Source organism: Orbicella faveolata, unplaced genomic scaffold (genome assembly GCF_042242905.1).
Source record: "Orbicella faveolata isolate gen_17 unplaced genomic scaffold, um_ofav_v1 contig_24, whole genome shotgun sequence".
In the NCBI taxonomy this organism is placed as follows: domain Eukaryota; kingdom Metazoa; phylum Cnidaria; class Anthozoa; order Scleractinia; family Merulinidae; genus Orbicella; species Orbicella faveolata.
This window is the reverse complement of record NW_028301552.1, coordinates 16,886,617-16,903,470: the sequence shown is the minus strand read 5'-3', so window position 1 is coordinate 16,903,470 and position 16,854 is coordinate 16,886,617. Positions and strand designations below refer to the sequence as shown.

Below are 16,854 nucleotides of genomic sequence, written 5' to 3'. Positions count from 1 at the left end.
TTTCTTTTCATTCCACATCGCCTTCAGCCGCCATTTTGAATAACTATACTGAATAAAACAACCACTGAACAGAAAACGCGTAGATTCAAGCCACCCGAAGTGTCAGCAGAACATGCCAGCATGGACAGCTCAGGTAAAACCTTCAATAACAAAATCTGTTTCCATCTTATAACTTGAGTTACAACTGGACGTTGTTGATTGTACGTATATTTGAATTAATCCTCAGATGAAGACTTTGATGAGTTTTGTGAAGTGACATATGTGGAAAAAGCAAGGTTCAACAATTGAGGTTCAGAGTCCCTCCCTTATGCTTCCCTCCCTTTCCTTTATAAGCTTGTAAATAACAAAGTGAAAAAAAATTAGCCACACAAAAAAGCGCCAGGCGACTGTATTTCACAATCCATAGTTAAATGGTGATTAAAAAGTTATTCAAAATGGCGGCCGAAGGTGATGCAGAACAAAAAGAAAAGCATCCTCCGTGCAGTGCAAGTATACAATCGCAGCTTCTTAACATACCACTCATCTGAAATAGTATTTTTTAGGAGTAGTCCATTTTAGGTAGTCCATTTGGGTAGTCCATTAAGGTAGTCCATGGACTAGGGGTCAGTATTTTGTCCATCACGGAGAATAACCCTTCTGGCAAAATGCCCCACCCACAGCCGTGTATCAACATGCACACATGCCGGCATAAATTACAGATCAGGGAAGAACAGTGAATCTTGCTCAAAACCTAAAAAATCCATTTCAGAATGACTGGGCAGTAGCTGAATTTCACTGCTTACAGTCCGCAAAGAAAACCTCTCCTACCTACCGCTTTCCGGGGAGGAAATGCACGACCTTCGATCTTTTTTCCAAACGTTTAAGACTATGGTCACTATGCGAACCAGAGAGAACTGTTCAGTTCGTTGTTCGCCTTTGCCTTTTCCTTCTTAGAAGTTTACTTCGTCTGAAAAAAAAAAAACAATAAAACTTGTCTGGTTCATTCTAACGAATTGAGGAAAGAACAAAGAGTTGCAAAACATGCCGGTATCGCGCAAAACAGCTGACTTGGAATGCTGTTTGTGTGAAAACGTAAAAAAACGTTCAAGCTCGCAAATAATATACGGCCTTACTAAATTGTGTCATGTCTGCATCATGTGAGCAAGTATCATAATATAAAATGCGCCGTATAACACACAAAACGCCTGCAAACGAAAAATCATGTGGACCATACCTAAACTTTTCTTCACTTTCAACTTGAAATTCGAGACGCGAGGCATTCGGTATGCGGGCTTCGTTTAAAATGTTTCTTTCCTCGGGCCCTGTACGGTTTACAGTGAGCTCTGCAAACAAAAAAACTGACTTCAGAACAATTTACCACACACAGAACATAATTGGTCGAAGAAATTGATGTGATTCGTTCAGCTCCAATACATGGACTTCGTTTACCCAGTCAGCTAACAGGATAAGGTACATTTGTTTGGTTTCGACGTCTATTGACCGAGAAAACATCAATGCCGTTTGCAGAAAATAAAACAAGCACTTAAAATCTGACGATATTGATTCATGCAATCAAAATTAACAGAACAGATGATCAGATACACTTACGTTCCCGCCATCAGCTGGAAAGCAACAACCACACAAAAGCTACAAGTCAACTCAACTCAACTCGAGTGTGAAGTCGTCACGCTGTGAAACACGTGACAATTTTATTTTTCTGGGGCGTTCCTGGGGCCACCTTCAACCTCGTCCCCAGGGCACTTCGGCAATGTTGCTGCAACGAACGAGGGGTCGTACGAGGAAACACTTATGTTGCCCCTGATAGGTCCTGATAGGTCCTGATAGGCTGGCCTGGCTGGGTAGCTAGGGCCCAGAAGAGCTCTCGCCGAATAAAATAATGAAAGAACTAAGCAGCATTACTTCGAAGAGTGGAGTAAATTTCGATGGACTAAACGGATTATTACCGGTAAGTGAAGAGCACAAATGAGGACCTTTGACTAATCTTCTACCCGGGAGTGGGACCCTCGTGTAAAAAGGACCGGGGTGTTCCTCGGAAATTTTGAAAAGGACCCCTTAGAGGTACCAAGATCCTGTTTTGCGGGCGGGGCTTGAAATGTTTTTCACCCCTAATAGGTACCAATTCTAAAACAACACATTAACGTTTATCGGCTCAATACCTTAAGGGGGTATGGTACCCTAAAATATGGCGATGTTCATGAAAAATTCAATTTCTTGGAAATACCAGACTTAAGACCATTGAGGACTTGTCAAAAACATTCCGAAACGATCTTGCCTAATTTTCTTCTAGATGAGTGTGAAATTTAAGGAAAGTACACAGTGATATAAGTTTTTTCACGTAACAACGACTGTTTGCTATAAGAACGTGACCAAAAATATAGTTTAGTTTTAACATATACGAACGAAACTATTTAGAAAAAACTTTAAAGACATGAACAACTCGATTGGTATAATTAGTTGTGAAAAGTTTTGCCTTGAATTGCCATCACAGGCTCATTCATTCCCCTCATGAAAAGGAATATTTCCCACAACTGCGGTAACTTTTTACAAAATAGAACAACCATTGCACCCCTCCCCCGAGATCCAATCTGCACCCCCAGCTATTTTTGGCTTGTTAAATGCTTAATACTTCGTGTAAGAAACTTAAAGTGCAGTTTTCTCAAATGTTTACTTTTGTACCGACCGACTTCGCGCCAAGTTTCTACTTTGCAAGGTTTTTAGGTAGAATTCCTGAAACTTGGGCTCGTCAGAGACCATTAGTGTCGTGATGATATAAACCAAAAAAATCACAACATTTTAACGTCTGTCACGTGACATGAGATGATTTGTCCACTGGGTGTGGTATAAAATAAAGTTTTTTCCAAATAAAGTCTGTAAAGCACTGAAAATAAGAGTTAACTGTCAAAACTTAGGTTCATTGCACAGAACAAAGCAGAAACTTACACGATATGCTTATTTGACAGTCAATCTTGTTTGTAAAAGAGCAGGAAGTGTTGGCGTCAATACTGTAAAACAGTACTCAAAAGGCTGTGGCTGGTTTCCATAGCAACTATTTTGAGTAAAACTCTAGAAATTTAATTTCTCTTCTTGAGTGCAATGGCACACAATTGATCTTTCTTCACCATATTTAAACAAGCTTTTTGGTCCATTTGAGGGTACCTAGTCTCCTTCGTAGCCGTTATTAGGGTCGTCACGCAACGCTCCTCCCCACTAACGTTATTAGCGGGGAGGAACGTTGCGTGACGACCCTAATAACGGCTGCGAAGGAGACTAGAGGGTACCATACCACCTTAAAAGGTACCGCGAAAGCTCCTGTTGTGAGCCCTTTTGAGGTTGAACGCTCTAAAAGGTACCAGATCTGCTTTTTAACCCCTGAAAAAACGCCACGAGCACCCCGGTCCTTTTCATAAGGGAGTCCTTCCCCCGGGTTTCTGCCGCTAGCACGATGCTGCTTTCGACTCACCTGAAACGCCGAGTCACTTATCCTACAAGAAAGTTCCCGTGGAAGAAGCAGAAACAAGAAAGCTTTTAATCAATTACGCAAACATCACACCCCTGACCACAGATAGCCCAAGCTCGTTTAGCGTACGTCACAGTCGAGTCGCCACAGTGGAACCCCATTATACAGTCACCAACGGACCATGAAAATTTGGCCGCTTTATTGGGGTGGCTGTATGAAAGGGGTAGGGTCAAGTTTCATGACTGGTCTAAATTGAGATATATCACAGCTATATTGCAATTGCACTTCTAAGCAACTGGAATGTAGATATAACTAGCTTTTAAAAATTGAAACTTGAATAGCTACATACAATATTAACAATGGTTTGAGTGACCGTATAAACGGGGTAAAAATTATATAGGATTAAACAGGTTGGGATTTCAGAATGTGGCCTTTGGCCTTTCTCACGAGGACTATAAGAAAATGTTTGGGCATTTCGTCGGGACAAAAAAAAAGTGGTCGTAATAACGATATCATCTCATTCACGAGGTGACTGTAAGGCGGGGATCCACTGTAGATAGTTTAAGCGTGAAATAATAATAATAATAATAATAATAACAGTAATAATAATAATAGTAATAATAATAATAATAGTAATAATAATAATAGTAATAATAATAATAATAGTAATAATAATAATAATAATAGCGTTTTTGGGCGCATTTAGAAAACTAAATGAGCTTACATGACTATATAAGAAAAAATAAATTAGTTGAAACCTACACAATATTTCTTATAACAGTAATAAGTAAAATAAATGAAATATTTGTCAATTTTGTCACGAGAATGAATTTTCCATCCCTACAGTTACATTACATTTACACTTCAACTACTGGCACCCTGCAGTGATCTCGCGAGCGGTACGCTTTACTAAAGACTCAATCTTCTCATGCCGTAAAACAAGTTAGTTATTGCTCAGTTGCGGCAGATCGTTTCGTTTGACTCTGCTAGAAGTCATAAATAATAGGTGATATATGTTACTTGATCGCCATTGTTAATTTAAACACTTCCAGCAAAGGAGAATACTCGTCCTAAGTTTCTATAGGCAATTTTCCACCGAACATTCTTCTCAGGAAAAATCTCGAAATTTTTCACTGATCAGACTCAGCTAGGGAAACAAGTTTCAAGAGTCCAGAAATTCAAAATCTAATTCTTTAGGATCTTGTAAGAATCTGAAACTACTCATTACCCAGAATTTGTGACTATGATCACCTGTGTCTTTCAAGACAAAAATAACTTCCTGATCTCTCTTTTTTCACAAGGACAGTTTAAGAAACTGACACTTTCGATCTTAAGCTGGTCGGTCGTAAATGAAACATAGTTCTTAATTTTAACTCCATGTAATAGTCTTCTTTAATATTATCACTTTCCAGCTACATTTTCCAAGGAATTTGACAATGACCTAATAAAACGAAAAGCAAAGTGCTTCTCTGATTGCTTCCTTCGCTGCTTGTTTTACACCACGAATGTTCCAGCAGTAAAGAAACGAATTTAACGAAGAGTTTAAGTAAAGCAAAGTCACTTTTAATTCCCATGCAAAAAAATTGAAGGAGATAGTCCTTGTTACTTAGCAGAGCTGCCATAACACCAAATGAAAGGTAACAAACAGCTAATGTTAACTGCACCCACAGTGCACTGGACACTGCCTTCTTGTATCGCTCTATGTTTAGTGGAATTGCTTGACTCGACTGTTGTAGCTGCACATGGTCTTGTACTTGAGTTTGACGATGTTGGAGTATGTGGAAAATTTTTGAGTACGATAATATTGAAATTACTAGACATGACGGTATGACTATTTTTCCATCCCAAATCGTTAATAGATGATTTCGGGGATACAGCTTAGCAACAACAGTGGGGATAACCCAAACGTTTGCTACAAAGAGGTATGCTCGCTTCAAAGTTTCAACTGGTCTGTATCTCAGTCCCAAAAACAGGGCGAGAAGTCTGTCCACGCTTATCGCTGTCATTGTTAGGAAAGAAACTCCAGACAAAATGTCGCTGGCTATATAAGAGGAATCTCTCGCGTACGGACAAAAAAATCCGTTTTTCGTGAGCCAGGGACATGAAATAGGCAGCCTTGAGAGGCTCTGCAGTGACACCAACACAGAGATCGGTCGTTGCCAAACATCTATACAAGAGTTTAGACGGCGAATGAAGGGGAAACTCTTTTCGAAGAGCAATCGGGATGAGACCATTTCCAAGAAATGCGGTTATGGAAGGAATAGAGTTTAACGATGAAAGAAGTATCAAATGTTGGTGACCTCCCTGGGCGAACACTGGAGTTGTTGAAACGCTTGAATCTGTTTTCCTTCTTGAGTTAAGTTTAGTTTCGTCATTCGTTTGCCGCGATGTCGATGACAGTTGCAGTTTTAACGACAAATGTTTCAACAGTCCTCAGTGCTGTGAATTTACGAAGCAGCTTCGGCATGATGGACCATAATGGTGAGTAATGTGCGCTTTCCAAGCGTTCTATTTGTCCCAAAATATGCAAATTATTATTAATGAGCGATTAAGAAGGGTAATAGGCATAATTAAGGAAAAATACGAGACGTGTTTCAGTTGAGAACAAGCTTTTGTACTATGATTTGTTGGTGACTGACAAATCTACAGGCTATGAAGAAAACGCAGGTTGATGAAACATTAGTCGGTGAAGATACTTTCTCATGAGACTAATCTAAACCAAAAGATCAGTATTCAATACAGCAAGGATCTATATCAAGCACTGACAGAATTAAATAAATAAAACTTCTCGTGAAAAGGAATAAGATATTGGACAAAGGATTGAAACTGAACGTTTGGGTGATCGATTTTCTGTTTCATTGAATATTAGGTAGCTCAAAACAGTTTCCAGCACTTAGATTTTGATGGGATGTTATAACTACTCTTTATCACTTGATGCTTCGATCATGGTATCGAAAACCTGCACAATCATTGGTGAACACGTTGTTATCATTTTCGTGACGCAATAGGTTACCATAGCAACAGTATAACCTCCTAAGAACACCCTTAATTACAGCCTTAGGGTCTTGTAATTCAGAAACGGCAAGGTGAAATTTTTTTGTGTTATCAACTTTTGATAAGCATGATAAGACGCAACTATTGGAAAAGTTTAAAAACATTCTGTTGGTAGGGTTTAGAGCCACCTTAAATTTTCGAAATTAGAAAATGGTTCCTACTTCTCAAATATTTGCATACAGAAAATATCACACTGAGAGGGTGAATTGCCTCTGGGGAGAAGCGTTTATATCTTTTAACCCGTTGAATCCTGAAGGTTTTTGCCAAAAATGCATTTTTGGACATTTTTGAGATTTTCAACCTGGATATGAGCCAAATGAGCTCCAATCTACTCAAAAAGGCATTTGCAACATGACAGCATGCCTTTCTTTCCACTAGCATCGCGTTTTTACGACATTTTTGCTCGGGCATACGCAGAAATCAAAATTTCAGCTTTTCGGGTTTTTTTTTCGCCTTCCCTTTTTCTCCTTCACTTATCTTTTTGCGGCAGTGATTGACCTTCTACTGGGCTTACCTCTAGTTCAAAAATTTCCGAGAAAGCTTCATCGAGACAGGCAATTTTTACCACGGAGTAGCGCAGCGTAGTCGCAGAAAATTTTGCTCCATTGAGCCGATCACACTGATCTGGGTATCACTGGAAAGATCTTTCCCCCCTGCAGAACTTGAATATAGATGATGCCAAATTTTAGTCAAAGGTGATGACGTCAGAGGCGGAACAAAGCCAACGCTCGTCGCGGCCAGTTAAGGCCGGCACGGGAGTCAATGGGTTAATTGGAGACCCCGTAACGGGAGGAGCAGGGATGGCGCAGTGTCGAGAATGCTCTCCTCCCGCCGATGTGACCCGGGTTAGATTCCGGCCAAGCTGATGATGATAACATTGTGCATCTTATAAAGCTGCCCTGATTGGCCGCAGAACACCTAATCATTCTGATGATTTTTTTTTATTCTTTTATTTCGAGGCATATGTAGAAACAAACTGTGTTTCGGGCTTCTTTTCTTAGGCGAAGAACAGGCAGACCACTCTATGTGTTCGTGGTTAACGAACAGAATCTATGAGAGTTATGAATAAAGCTCTGGAAATTGCATACCGGTATCCGACCAAAAGTAACTTCGTAAAAAGAAAACGCTTCAGTCGGCCCAGGAAGGCGAAAAAACAGCACACATGAGTCGAGTAACGTTTCATTTAACTTATTGGGATACTCAGACCGAGATGTAATCGAGAAATGCAATTTTCAGAGCTTTATTCATAACTCTCATAGATTCTGTTCGTTAACCACGAACACATAGAGTGGTCCGCCTAGTATATGCTTTAAAGTTAAAGGTACAAAATCTGAATCATGCGAATTTTGTTTTGAGATACATCTCGAAATTTTACCACCCGACCGTATTTTGTCTAACTTATGACACGTAATTATTATTCAATTGAGGCGGGTCATTCGTGTTTGGCTTTATTGTTCGTCGAACATATCAGGTCATATATTAATATTCATGAAACGGATGATTTTGATAGCAAGTCAACTTGTTTTACAGACCGTTCAATTCATGGCAATAGGTTTTTTGCTGTTATCGTGTTGTAATGGACGTAAATATCAACCTTGTTCCTAGTTATTTCTTCTCTTCCTCCCTCCCTCCTGGAGCGAGAAAAAACGGTAAGAAGAGAGAGTCTAGGAACGAGGTTGATTTTTTACTCGGGTCATAAATGCCCAGTGTTCTTTTGGGCACAAAATAACCAACAAATTGAAAAAGCAGAGTCAAGTTCGAACTGTAGACGCTGGTCTAATGCTTAACTAGGAATGAAATAAGACGCCTCTACGCGAAATTATGAGATGTGGTTTACATGATAAAGGAGAAAAGTGACATTTAAAGTTGCATTTATTTTGCAAATAAGGCTACTAAAGCTGTTGTTAATAACATTAGAAAGCGCGGCAGGTGTTGATCTTCCGAGTACTAGAAGGTTCTAGCTTCTTCCTGTTTGCTTTGAAGCTCTGATATAAACTCCCCTTTAAAACCAGTGTTTAATAATATATTCAAGGACACATTTGCAATCTCAAGCTCGTGTAAAATTAAATTTCATAGATTATCCTTCTTTGTTATCTACAATCATGGAAAAAAAGTCTTGGGACAAATTTGCACTTTTGGCACTTTTGCACAGACGCCAGACAAACAGACAAACAGTCGCGCGCGAATACAACTTCACCTACCTCTCCCCCTACCCCACCTACAATGTTGAAAACTAGTACCTGCAAATTCTCCTGAGTTTCAATATTTTATTGAGAAGGGAGGGGGAAACAGCAACGGAATTTTAAAAGGATAGCAGTGCTTTTTCAAACATCAGTGGTAAAGCCCAGATAATTCGGTGCATTACACAATGTCCCAAGAACTCAGGTTCTCCACCATTGTAACTCTATTTTAATTCGCTTTATTTTGTAAGGAATAACAGATGCATAACACTACAATAAATTAAACTAACTCGGTGAACAGCAAAGAACTTGTCTGATTGTCCTCTTTACAGCTTGTCTCACTTCAGTTATCTTCCAACAGTAAAGAAACGGGTTTAACGACGAGTTAAGGTAAACTAAAGTCACTGCTAATTGCCAAGCAAGAAAACTGAATGACGATAGTTTACCGTGATCACTGAACAAGACTGACACTACATTATAGGGTAGATAACACACAGCTAGTACCAACTGCAACCACAGTGCGCTGGACACTGCCTTTCTGTATCGCACTTTGTTCAGTCGAATGGTTTGGGTTGGATTGTCTTGTTGCACAAGGCCTTGTGCAACTTGCTGATGGCGTAGCCCGAGGAAAATCTTTGTGTAGCAGATGACTGAGATTACTACAGATAATGGTATGACAGTGTAACAATACCAAGAGTTTATAAGACGGTTTACAAGAAAACACATCGCAACGACAGTGGACACAATCCAAAAGGTAACTACGATCACGTAGAGTCGCTTCAAAGATACAACTTGTCGGTATCTCAGTCCTAAAAGCAAAGCGAAAAGTTTGTCCACGCTTATAGCAGTTAGTACAAGCAAAGATACTGAACATAAAATAAAGCCGGAAATATAACTAGAGTAAAATACGTAGCGACAAAAATCCCAATATTCCTGAACCAAGGACATCCAATAGACGACAAGGAGAGGCTCCGCAATAAGACCTACACAAAGATCAGTAACTGCCAGACAACGAAGCAAGAGTTTGGACGGAGGATGAAGGGAAGACTCCTTGCGAAGGGCGACTAGGATCAGAGTATTGCCCAGAAATGCAGTAATGGATAGACAAACGTTGAATGCTGCGAGATATATCAACTTGTCGTGTGATCCACCTGTCAAAATGTTCGAACATAACGGTTCTACGATTATTTCGGTCTCCTTTCCACCTCGAGTAAAGTTTTTTTCAGCCATCATTCTGTACTGTTAACGAAAGATTTCTAAACAGGATTTAGTGGATATTGCACGCAACCCCTAATCTACATGACGCCTTTGAAACGGTGAATTAAAACTTCCTGTATTTCTCCTCCCGTAATAACTGCGCAATTATTCAGAAGCAAGATGGCTTAACGTCAATCGTGTTAGCAGGTCATCTATTACGTAATTTGCAAAAATGCCAACTGTCTTGTCAAATGTTGATCAAGTGGCCGGGTGACTCACATATCGAGTTTCGCTTCGCCAAGAAGGTTTGGGAGACGAGTAAATTTGACTGCAGAAACAGTTGTCATAGGTTGTGTATCATCTGGAGAAAAATTCCGAAAATTTCGGTTGGAAATTTCTGTCATTGGAATAATGTTTCTCCAAAGAACTCGCCATTTTGATCACCAGTTATGAGGGGCCCTGAAAACTGAAAGACTTAGAACTAAGGGAAACGAAGCTAAGCGGCAAAATAGAACACTAATTTCTATTCTGAATGACCTAAAGACCTAACTCCTTTTCAGGAGATTAGGTGGAATTTAAACTGAATATACATTATCAATATTTTATCCGTCCCACTAACACGGATAAAACGCGTTGGACGAAATTCGAAAATCTAATTCGATTTTTACGTTGCACAATCGTCGAATTTTACTGTTAGAGGGTCCTTGAATTAAATTCGTCTAAATTGTACTGGGGAAAGTTAGAGAAAGCTGAGGTTCGTCATGCAATCCCAACAATATTCTAGCTCCCTCACCAGAATGAAATTTCAGCACGGTCTGAAATGCACCATGAAATCATCACCTAAATATACACAAATGAACTCAGAAGATGAGAATGAGGAAGTGGTACAGCTGGGTGGATTTTCACAAGTTTAACGCTTATACCCTCCAGAATGTATCGTTAGTTGACTTCTCATTAAAACGTTTCGGTCACGGTTCCTACAGACCTTCAGGAAGTTTAGAACTAGTTTACAGGGAGAATTTTCATCGAAGTGCTTCATATGAATGCTACTTCCGGTCGGAATATTAAATTCTGTTTTACACACAGACGACACTGGAACCGCGCGTGAAACTTTACTTTTTTGTACATTTTTTAGTGGCTACAGAATAGGTACTCTTGATGTTAACAAGAATTTGTTCATTATTTCAAAGGCCTTCATTCTGTATGTAGTCCTCCAAAAAACACATCCAAAAAAATTTCAAGTGCTCAAGGTTTCAAGTTTGAGTATCCTTCCGTAAAATCCCTTTGTTAAGGTCTTTTACGGTCTGTAGGTGGCCTAATCGAACAGTTTTAGTAAGATGTCAATCAGGGAATATTTTCGAGAAGGAAACGCACTTTGAATTAGGAGAAACCTGTTTCCGTCGTGCCAAGGCCTCGCTGGTTAACAACGACGAGTTGCTCTGGGAATGAGAATGCTCAAATCACGGAAGGGGAGTCAAGATGAAGCAACTTTTACTGAATTTGATCGTGATTCTGTTGATCATCCAATCTGGTAAGGCGATGTTTCTCATTCTAGGTGAAATGAAAGAATAGTAAGAAGATGTAGGAAACTTAATGAATATGAACTAACACAGTTTTATCGGGGTGTCTTGTGCGGGACACATCACTATAGAAATCAGAATATGTGTTCATCCTCGATTTGGTCGGCTCAAAACGATGCTCTGAACGCCAAATACGTGATGGCGAGTACTTCTTTTTAAAGGCATATTGATGAAAAATACATGTTGACAAAAGAATGATCTTGATCTTGGCAGCGGGCGACTTTAATGACAAGAAACATTTCCGAGTTGCCTAATTAGCATTGCGTTTAGTTTTGCGGTACAACATATTAACCAGGGACATTTAACACATGGCAATTAAGAACATTAAAACGATGCATGGGAAAGTTACCATTCTTACGGATTCACTGAATCCGTAACTGAATCCGTTAGAATGGTAACATGGATACAGATTATTGTGGAGTATGTCGCATTGGTGTGTTGATCTCTGATGCGTTTGGTATAAGTTGCTATCGAGATGTAGACGGCTTAAAAGAAAGAAAGAGGTCAAAGAAAAGGAAGGCGAGGGATTTGATTACATTGACATGATCGAAACAAGAAGATGACACAACTATTACAACGATTTGCTTGAAGAAATTACTGCTTGCTATGTTTAGCCACGAGTTTGCATACAAGGGTAAATTCTTATATAGGAGACTAAACTCCATAATCATTTGACCTGTGCGAAGAGTCGTGGAAGAGAAAATTTTATCAGTAAATCTTGCCTCCCCGTTTTCAGTGATAAGCATTCGTAACAAGGCCCAAGTTTGGTATTTATTATTTCTAAACAAAGCTCCTGCTCTCTTGTTTAAAAATGTTCATGGTGGAATTTAGTAGATACATGTAAGTAGGGTTAACCATATGGAAGAGAAAGAAGTGTGGCGATATTATAATTACTGAGTTTCCAGACTTCCGGGTTATCGTCGGAGATATTTTCTTGGGTAAAGCACTGTAGGACCTGTGAGGTTCCGTTTGGGGTTCATTTTAGAGGGAACAGTCAGGGATTTTTCGGGTCGAATAACTAATTATCACTGCCATTTTCAGTCGTGTTCCAGAACGCCGAAAATCAACAGACTTTTCTCAGTAAAAGAGTAATATCGTTTACTTGCATTCCTTTGTTGTTCACCAACAGCAAGAGGTCATTCCGGCCATATTTCGTGTTACAAATGCGAGGGTCTTGAAAAGTATTGTACCAAGGCCACTTTGGCAGCAAACCCCTACAGATATTTGCATGACTGTGGAGAAGGTAGAGACCGTTGCATGAGGATTTGGCAGATAACGAATGATGATACGACACTTGTGCAAAACCTGTGTGCCAATGAACGACTGTGCGATAAAATGGAGAAGTTGTGCGCCAACCTCAAGAAAAAGGAGGATTACAAATGTGCTGTCTCCTGTTGCCACGATGACGCTTGCAACTCGGCTGAAACTGGTGTGAACTTCAGTCTACATCTGGTGATCCTCTGCATTGCTTTTGGTGTGATTGAAGCCCTTAATTTCACTTAACTTCACTAGTTTTTCCGCACCACACCATGCTCATGATGACAGAACGGAAGAACTTGTGAAATGAGATGGAAATTATTCAAATTAGCTCATTCAAAAGTTAGTGATTTGTAGTAGTATCGGCCTCTGATTTCAAAATTCGTTTTACGAGCGCAGTGTCGCTCTGAAATCTGATTTTCTCATTTATTAACGAAAAAAGCATCCGAAAATTTTGTCTGAAAATCGTATTAGTGCGGCACGGATAATTATCGCTCGTGGTATCGCTTTCTTGAATCACCCAACTTAGCTTTTAAAACGATGAGATAAGTATTGTTGCAAGGAGGATGAAATAGTCACTAATAGATAAAGTAGCCACTATACAAAAATCAAGCACGCCAAACGCAGGCAGGAAAAAAAGTTCGCGCCCCTGTTATAATCTAGCAATGTGTCAGTGATGCCTTGCTTAGCATCACCGACTGAATATATAAGCTATCATTTAAGATTTCCAGGGTGTGCTATGTTATACCGTACACAATGCAACTAATGTTAAGACTCGTAAATAAGTTTAAAGGAAGAAATTGTGGGCCACAAGTAGATTTGCGAAATAAATATCCTTGACTACTGCTGTAAAGCAATGTAAGTCTTACATAAGGTCATGAGAAGTCACGAGACCACTTTCCATTGGCTGAAATCCAGTCACTCAGGATAAGCGTGGCCTCCTACCCAGGTCTCTCGCCTTTATTGGAACACGGTACGCGTAGAATTTTGAACCTTGTCATTCTCTGAAAACCTGCGCTCCCTGTTTCACGCCTTTTCGATAAAACGCGCGGAAACGACGCTCAGGACGAAGCAGGCAGAAGTGATACAATTTCGTGTGAGCGAAGTACGCCAACATGGTTAGTGGGGCCTAATGGTTGCCCAGGTTTGTCAGCAATCTCGTTGGTGAGGAGTCTGAAGTCTACGTTTTCGCTTCAGCGAATAGCATGTGTCCCCTCAGGATTTCGTACTTTTGTAGGTGTTAACACTGCCGTAGCGCAGGCGCCCTTCGTGCTTGTCACGCAGCTTTCCTCCACCACGTGAGGAAGGAAGATTACGTGACGAGCTCAAAGAGCGGCTGCGTTCAAGGCTAACGCTACTGAGGATCGTATGACATCCTTATATCTGTACAATCTTTATATTCTAATCTAATGAAACTCGTCGCAAGAAAGGCAATTTTTTGCACCACAGAACCCACTGATCTCGCTCCAATGTTCAATACATCTTAAAACAGTAATAAAGTGTATTATCGTTTGTCTCACGATGTAGTCACTTGAGAGGTAGATCGCGACGTTTCGACTGTTTACTGCTAGTTTTCTTCGGGCGATAAGGTCGACTGATTGCACGGTATCATTTATATCACAAAGGTCGGCTGTGATTGGTGCATTTCGATCCTCCTATTGTTCCATTGTTCCGGCGAGTAGCTGTTCCCTCAGTAGTCCGCTGTTGTACCGTTCTCCTGCTGTTGTGTATTTTGATCGTGGGCATCCATGCTTCAGGAATTTCAATTCCACTATCCCTGTTGATGTTATTAGGGTGAAGTCTTATGTGAATAGCTTCCTTGACCCTACATGTGTACCAATGAGGATCTCAATCAATAAACTTGACCTCATCCCAGATAGGATAGTGGCCGGTCTCGTGGGTGTGTTCAGAAACGGCGGAGGTCTGGGCACGGGCGAGTCGTATATTCCTGTCGTGTTCTTTGATCCTCTCTTACATAGATCTCCCTGTTTCCCCGATGTAGACTTTGCCGCACTCACAGGGAATCCTGTAGACAACACCATCCTGTTTAGCGGGGTTGAGTGTGTCCTTTGGACGCACTAAGTGTGACCGAAGTGTCGTGTCGGACTTAAAGACGGTGCGAATGCCTTGTTATTCTAGGCAGCGGCGGAGAGACTCCGAGACTCCTTGGACATAAGGTAAAACGGCGGTGGATTTAAATTCCACGACGGCCTCTCTTCTTGGGGTTGTTCGTGCCTTTGTGATCTTCTGTACAAAAGAGGAGGGATATCCGTTAGAAACAAGTACAGATGACAGATGTTTCTTCTCTCCAGCCATTACTAATGATTTGGTGACGAGACGTTTAGCCCGGTCGTACAGACACTTCACAATACCGCGCTTTACTGACTGAGGGTGGTGTGAATCATACGCTAGGTACTGATCAGTATGTGTTGGTTTCCGGTAGACACTGGTGGTAAGGCGGCCATCAGGTTCTCTATATACTGACGTGTCGAGAAAGACGATCTTGCTGTTATTCTCGATCTCCATGGTGAAACGGATTGATGGTTGTTGACTGTTTAGGTGTTGAAGGAAGACGTCAACTCTATCCCGATCCAGGATGGTGAAAGTATCATCTACGTAGCGTTTCCAGATCTTAGGCTTGCAAGGTGCGGACTCTATTGCTTGTTCTTCAAATATCTCCATGCAGAGATTAGCAATAACCGCGGATGCAGGGCTCACCATGGCTGCGCCGTCTCGTTGTTCGTAAATCGATCCGTTGTACTGGAAATACGTAGATCTTAATACGAAATCCAAGAGGTCCGCGATTTGAACTGGTGTAAATGTCGTGCGGTCAGCCAGGCCTGCGTCGTTCTCCATTTCCGGAGAACGGTACAACAGCGGACTACTGAGGGAACAGCTACTCGCCGGAACAATGGAACAATAGGAGGATCGAACTAATCACAGCCGACCTTTGTGAAATAAATGATACCGTGCAATTAGTCGACCTTATCGCCTGAAGAAGAGTATCAGTAAGCAGTCGAAACGTCGCGATCTACATCTCATGTGACTACATCGTGAGACAAACGATAATACACTTTATTATTGCATCTACCACGATTAATAGCAACAACCTTTTCCTCGACATCTTAAAACAGCTTTCAAAGTTGCGTAACTCAGTTGAAACTAAACAGGTTGGTCGAACGGTTAGCATGTTGCATGGATTTTGATTTGAGGGGTTCGAGTTTAAGCCTAGGCCAGGATCATTGCGCTGTGTTTTGGGCAAGACACTTCACTCTCACAGTTCTCAGGTCTACCAAGCACATGGGCCAACAGTAAAAGCAATAGAGAAACTCCAAGCTGTTTCACACTATGGGAAGCAAATGTCACTCTTCTAAACGAGAATAAGGAGGTGGTACAGTATCACTGTGCAGTCCCAGAGTCGCCCGTCCCTTTTAGCTGGTAAGACCGTACGCGAAGAAAAAATGACTTTGGAGAAACATGATTTGATGGCTGCAGAATGAAACGTGTGAATGCCACTTCTGGCCGGAATAGGAATTCTGTTTTACAGCGAGGACCGTGAACACTTGACATGTTCAGTACATTTTTAGTGAATATAGAATAAGCGCTCTTCATATTAAATAATTTATATTCTGTAAAATGCTAATCTAAGGTCTGTAGGTGCTCTACTCGAACACTTTTAACGAGCGTTGAATAGACTGTTTTCGATATGTTAAAATTCATGTTGGGAGCAAGGCCTAGTGAACACAAACAAAGGAAATAAGCCATTTCCGTGTTGCTCTTATCTCTTTCAAAACAATTCTTGGGGCACAACCTTTCATATTGAAATGAGTTTTTCTTGCACGTTCGTTGTCATGCAGATCAAACTTATTTCCAAATGAAAGGTTGTTCACCTGGACTTGTTTTGAAGCAGAGGTAAAAAGCAATTCGGAAATGGATTATTAAATGAGCATGTTTATTCATTTCTCTTGTTTGTGTCCCTGAAGCCTCGTTATCAAGCTGAACTTTAAGATATCGAAAGTAGCCTATCACAGACACTCACGTGTCTCCAGAACCACCTTCCCTCGTTCCAAGGCCCCGTGCGACAAGCGCCTATGCTCAATTCCAAGAATCAGGAACCACGAAAGTAAGG

The 16,854-nt window shown here is 40.7% G+C and overlaps 2 protein-coding genes and 1 long non-coding RNA gene across 3 annotated transcripts; 1 reads left to right on the top strand and 2 right to left on the bottom strand.

Annotated features, from left to right (window-relative positions):
* Positions 1 to 566: 566 nt before the first annotated feature.
* On the bottom strand, positions 567 to 1,691 carry LOC110062806 (uncharacterized). The gene is made up of 3 exons (XR_002298158.2): positions 1,588 to 1,691; positions 1,214 to 1,322; positions 567 to 946 (listed from the first exon to the last, which is right to left on the bottom strand). It is a non-coding gene; the product is annotated as an uncharacterized LOC110062806 (long non-coding RNA).
* A 7,206-nt stretch (positions 1,692 to 8,897) lies between these two features.
* On the bottom strand, positions 8,898 to 9,997 carry LOC149110651 (melanocyte-stimulating hormone receptor-like). Its single transcript, XM_089292820.1, has one exon. It carries the CDS (start codon positions 9,922 to 9,924, stop codon positions 8,977 to 8,979), a length of 948 nt encoding a protein of 315 aa, XP_089148946.1. The 5' UTR covers positions 9,925 to 9,997; the 3' UTR covers positions 8,898 to 8,976.
* A 1,254-nt stretch (positions 9,998 to 11,251) lies between these two features.
* Positions 11,252 to 13,570, top strand: LOC149110650 (uncharacterized). The gene is made up of 2 exons (XM_089292823.1): positions 11,252 to 11,419; positions 12,598 to 13,570. Exons 1-2 carry the CDS (start codon positions 11,368 to 11,370, stop codon positions 12,969 to 12,971), a joined length of 426 nt encoding a protein of 141 aa, XP_089148949.1. The 5' UTR covers positions 11,252 to 11,367; the 3' UTR covers positions 12,972 to 13,570.
* Positions 13,571 to 16,854: the final 3,284 nt, after the last annotated feature.

Bases quoted from the DNA above. Each gene is read 5' to 3' on its own strand.
- LOC149110651 (XM_089292820.1), bottom strand. From the start codon at position 9,924: ATGATGGCTGAAAAAAACTTTACTCGAGGTGGAAAGGAGACCGAAATA.
- LOC149110650 (XM_089292823.1), top strand. From the start codon at position 11,368: ATGAAGCAACTTTTACTGAATTTGATCGTGATTCTGTTGATCATCCAA. The intron at 11,420-12,597 runs GTAAGGCGATGT...GTTCACCAACAG, and splicing joins TCTGTTGATCATCCAATCTG to CAAGAGGTCATTCCGGCCAT.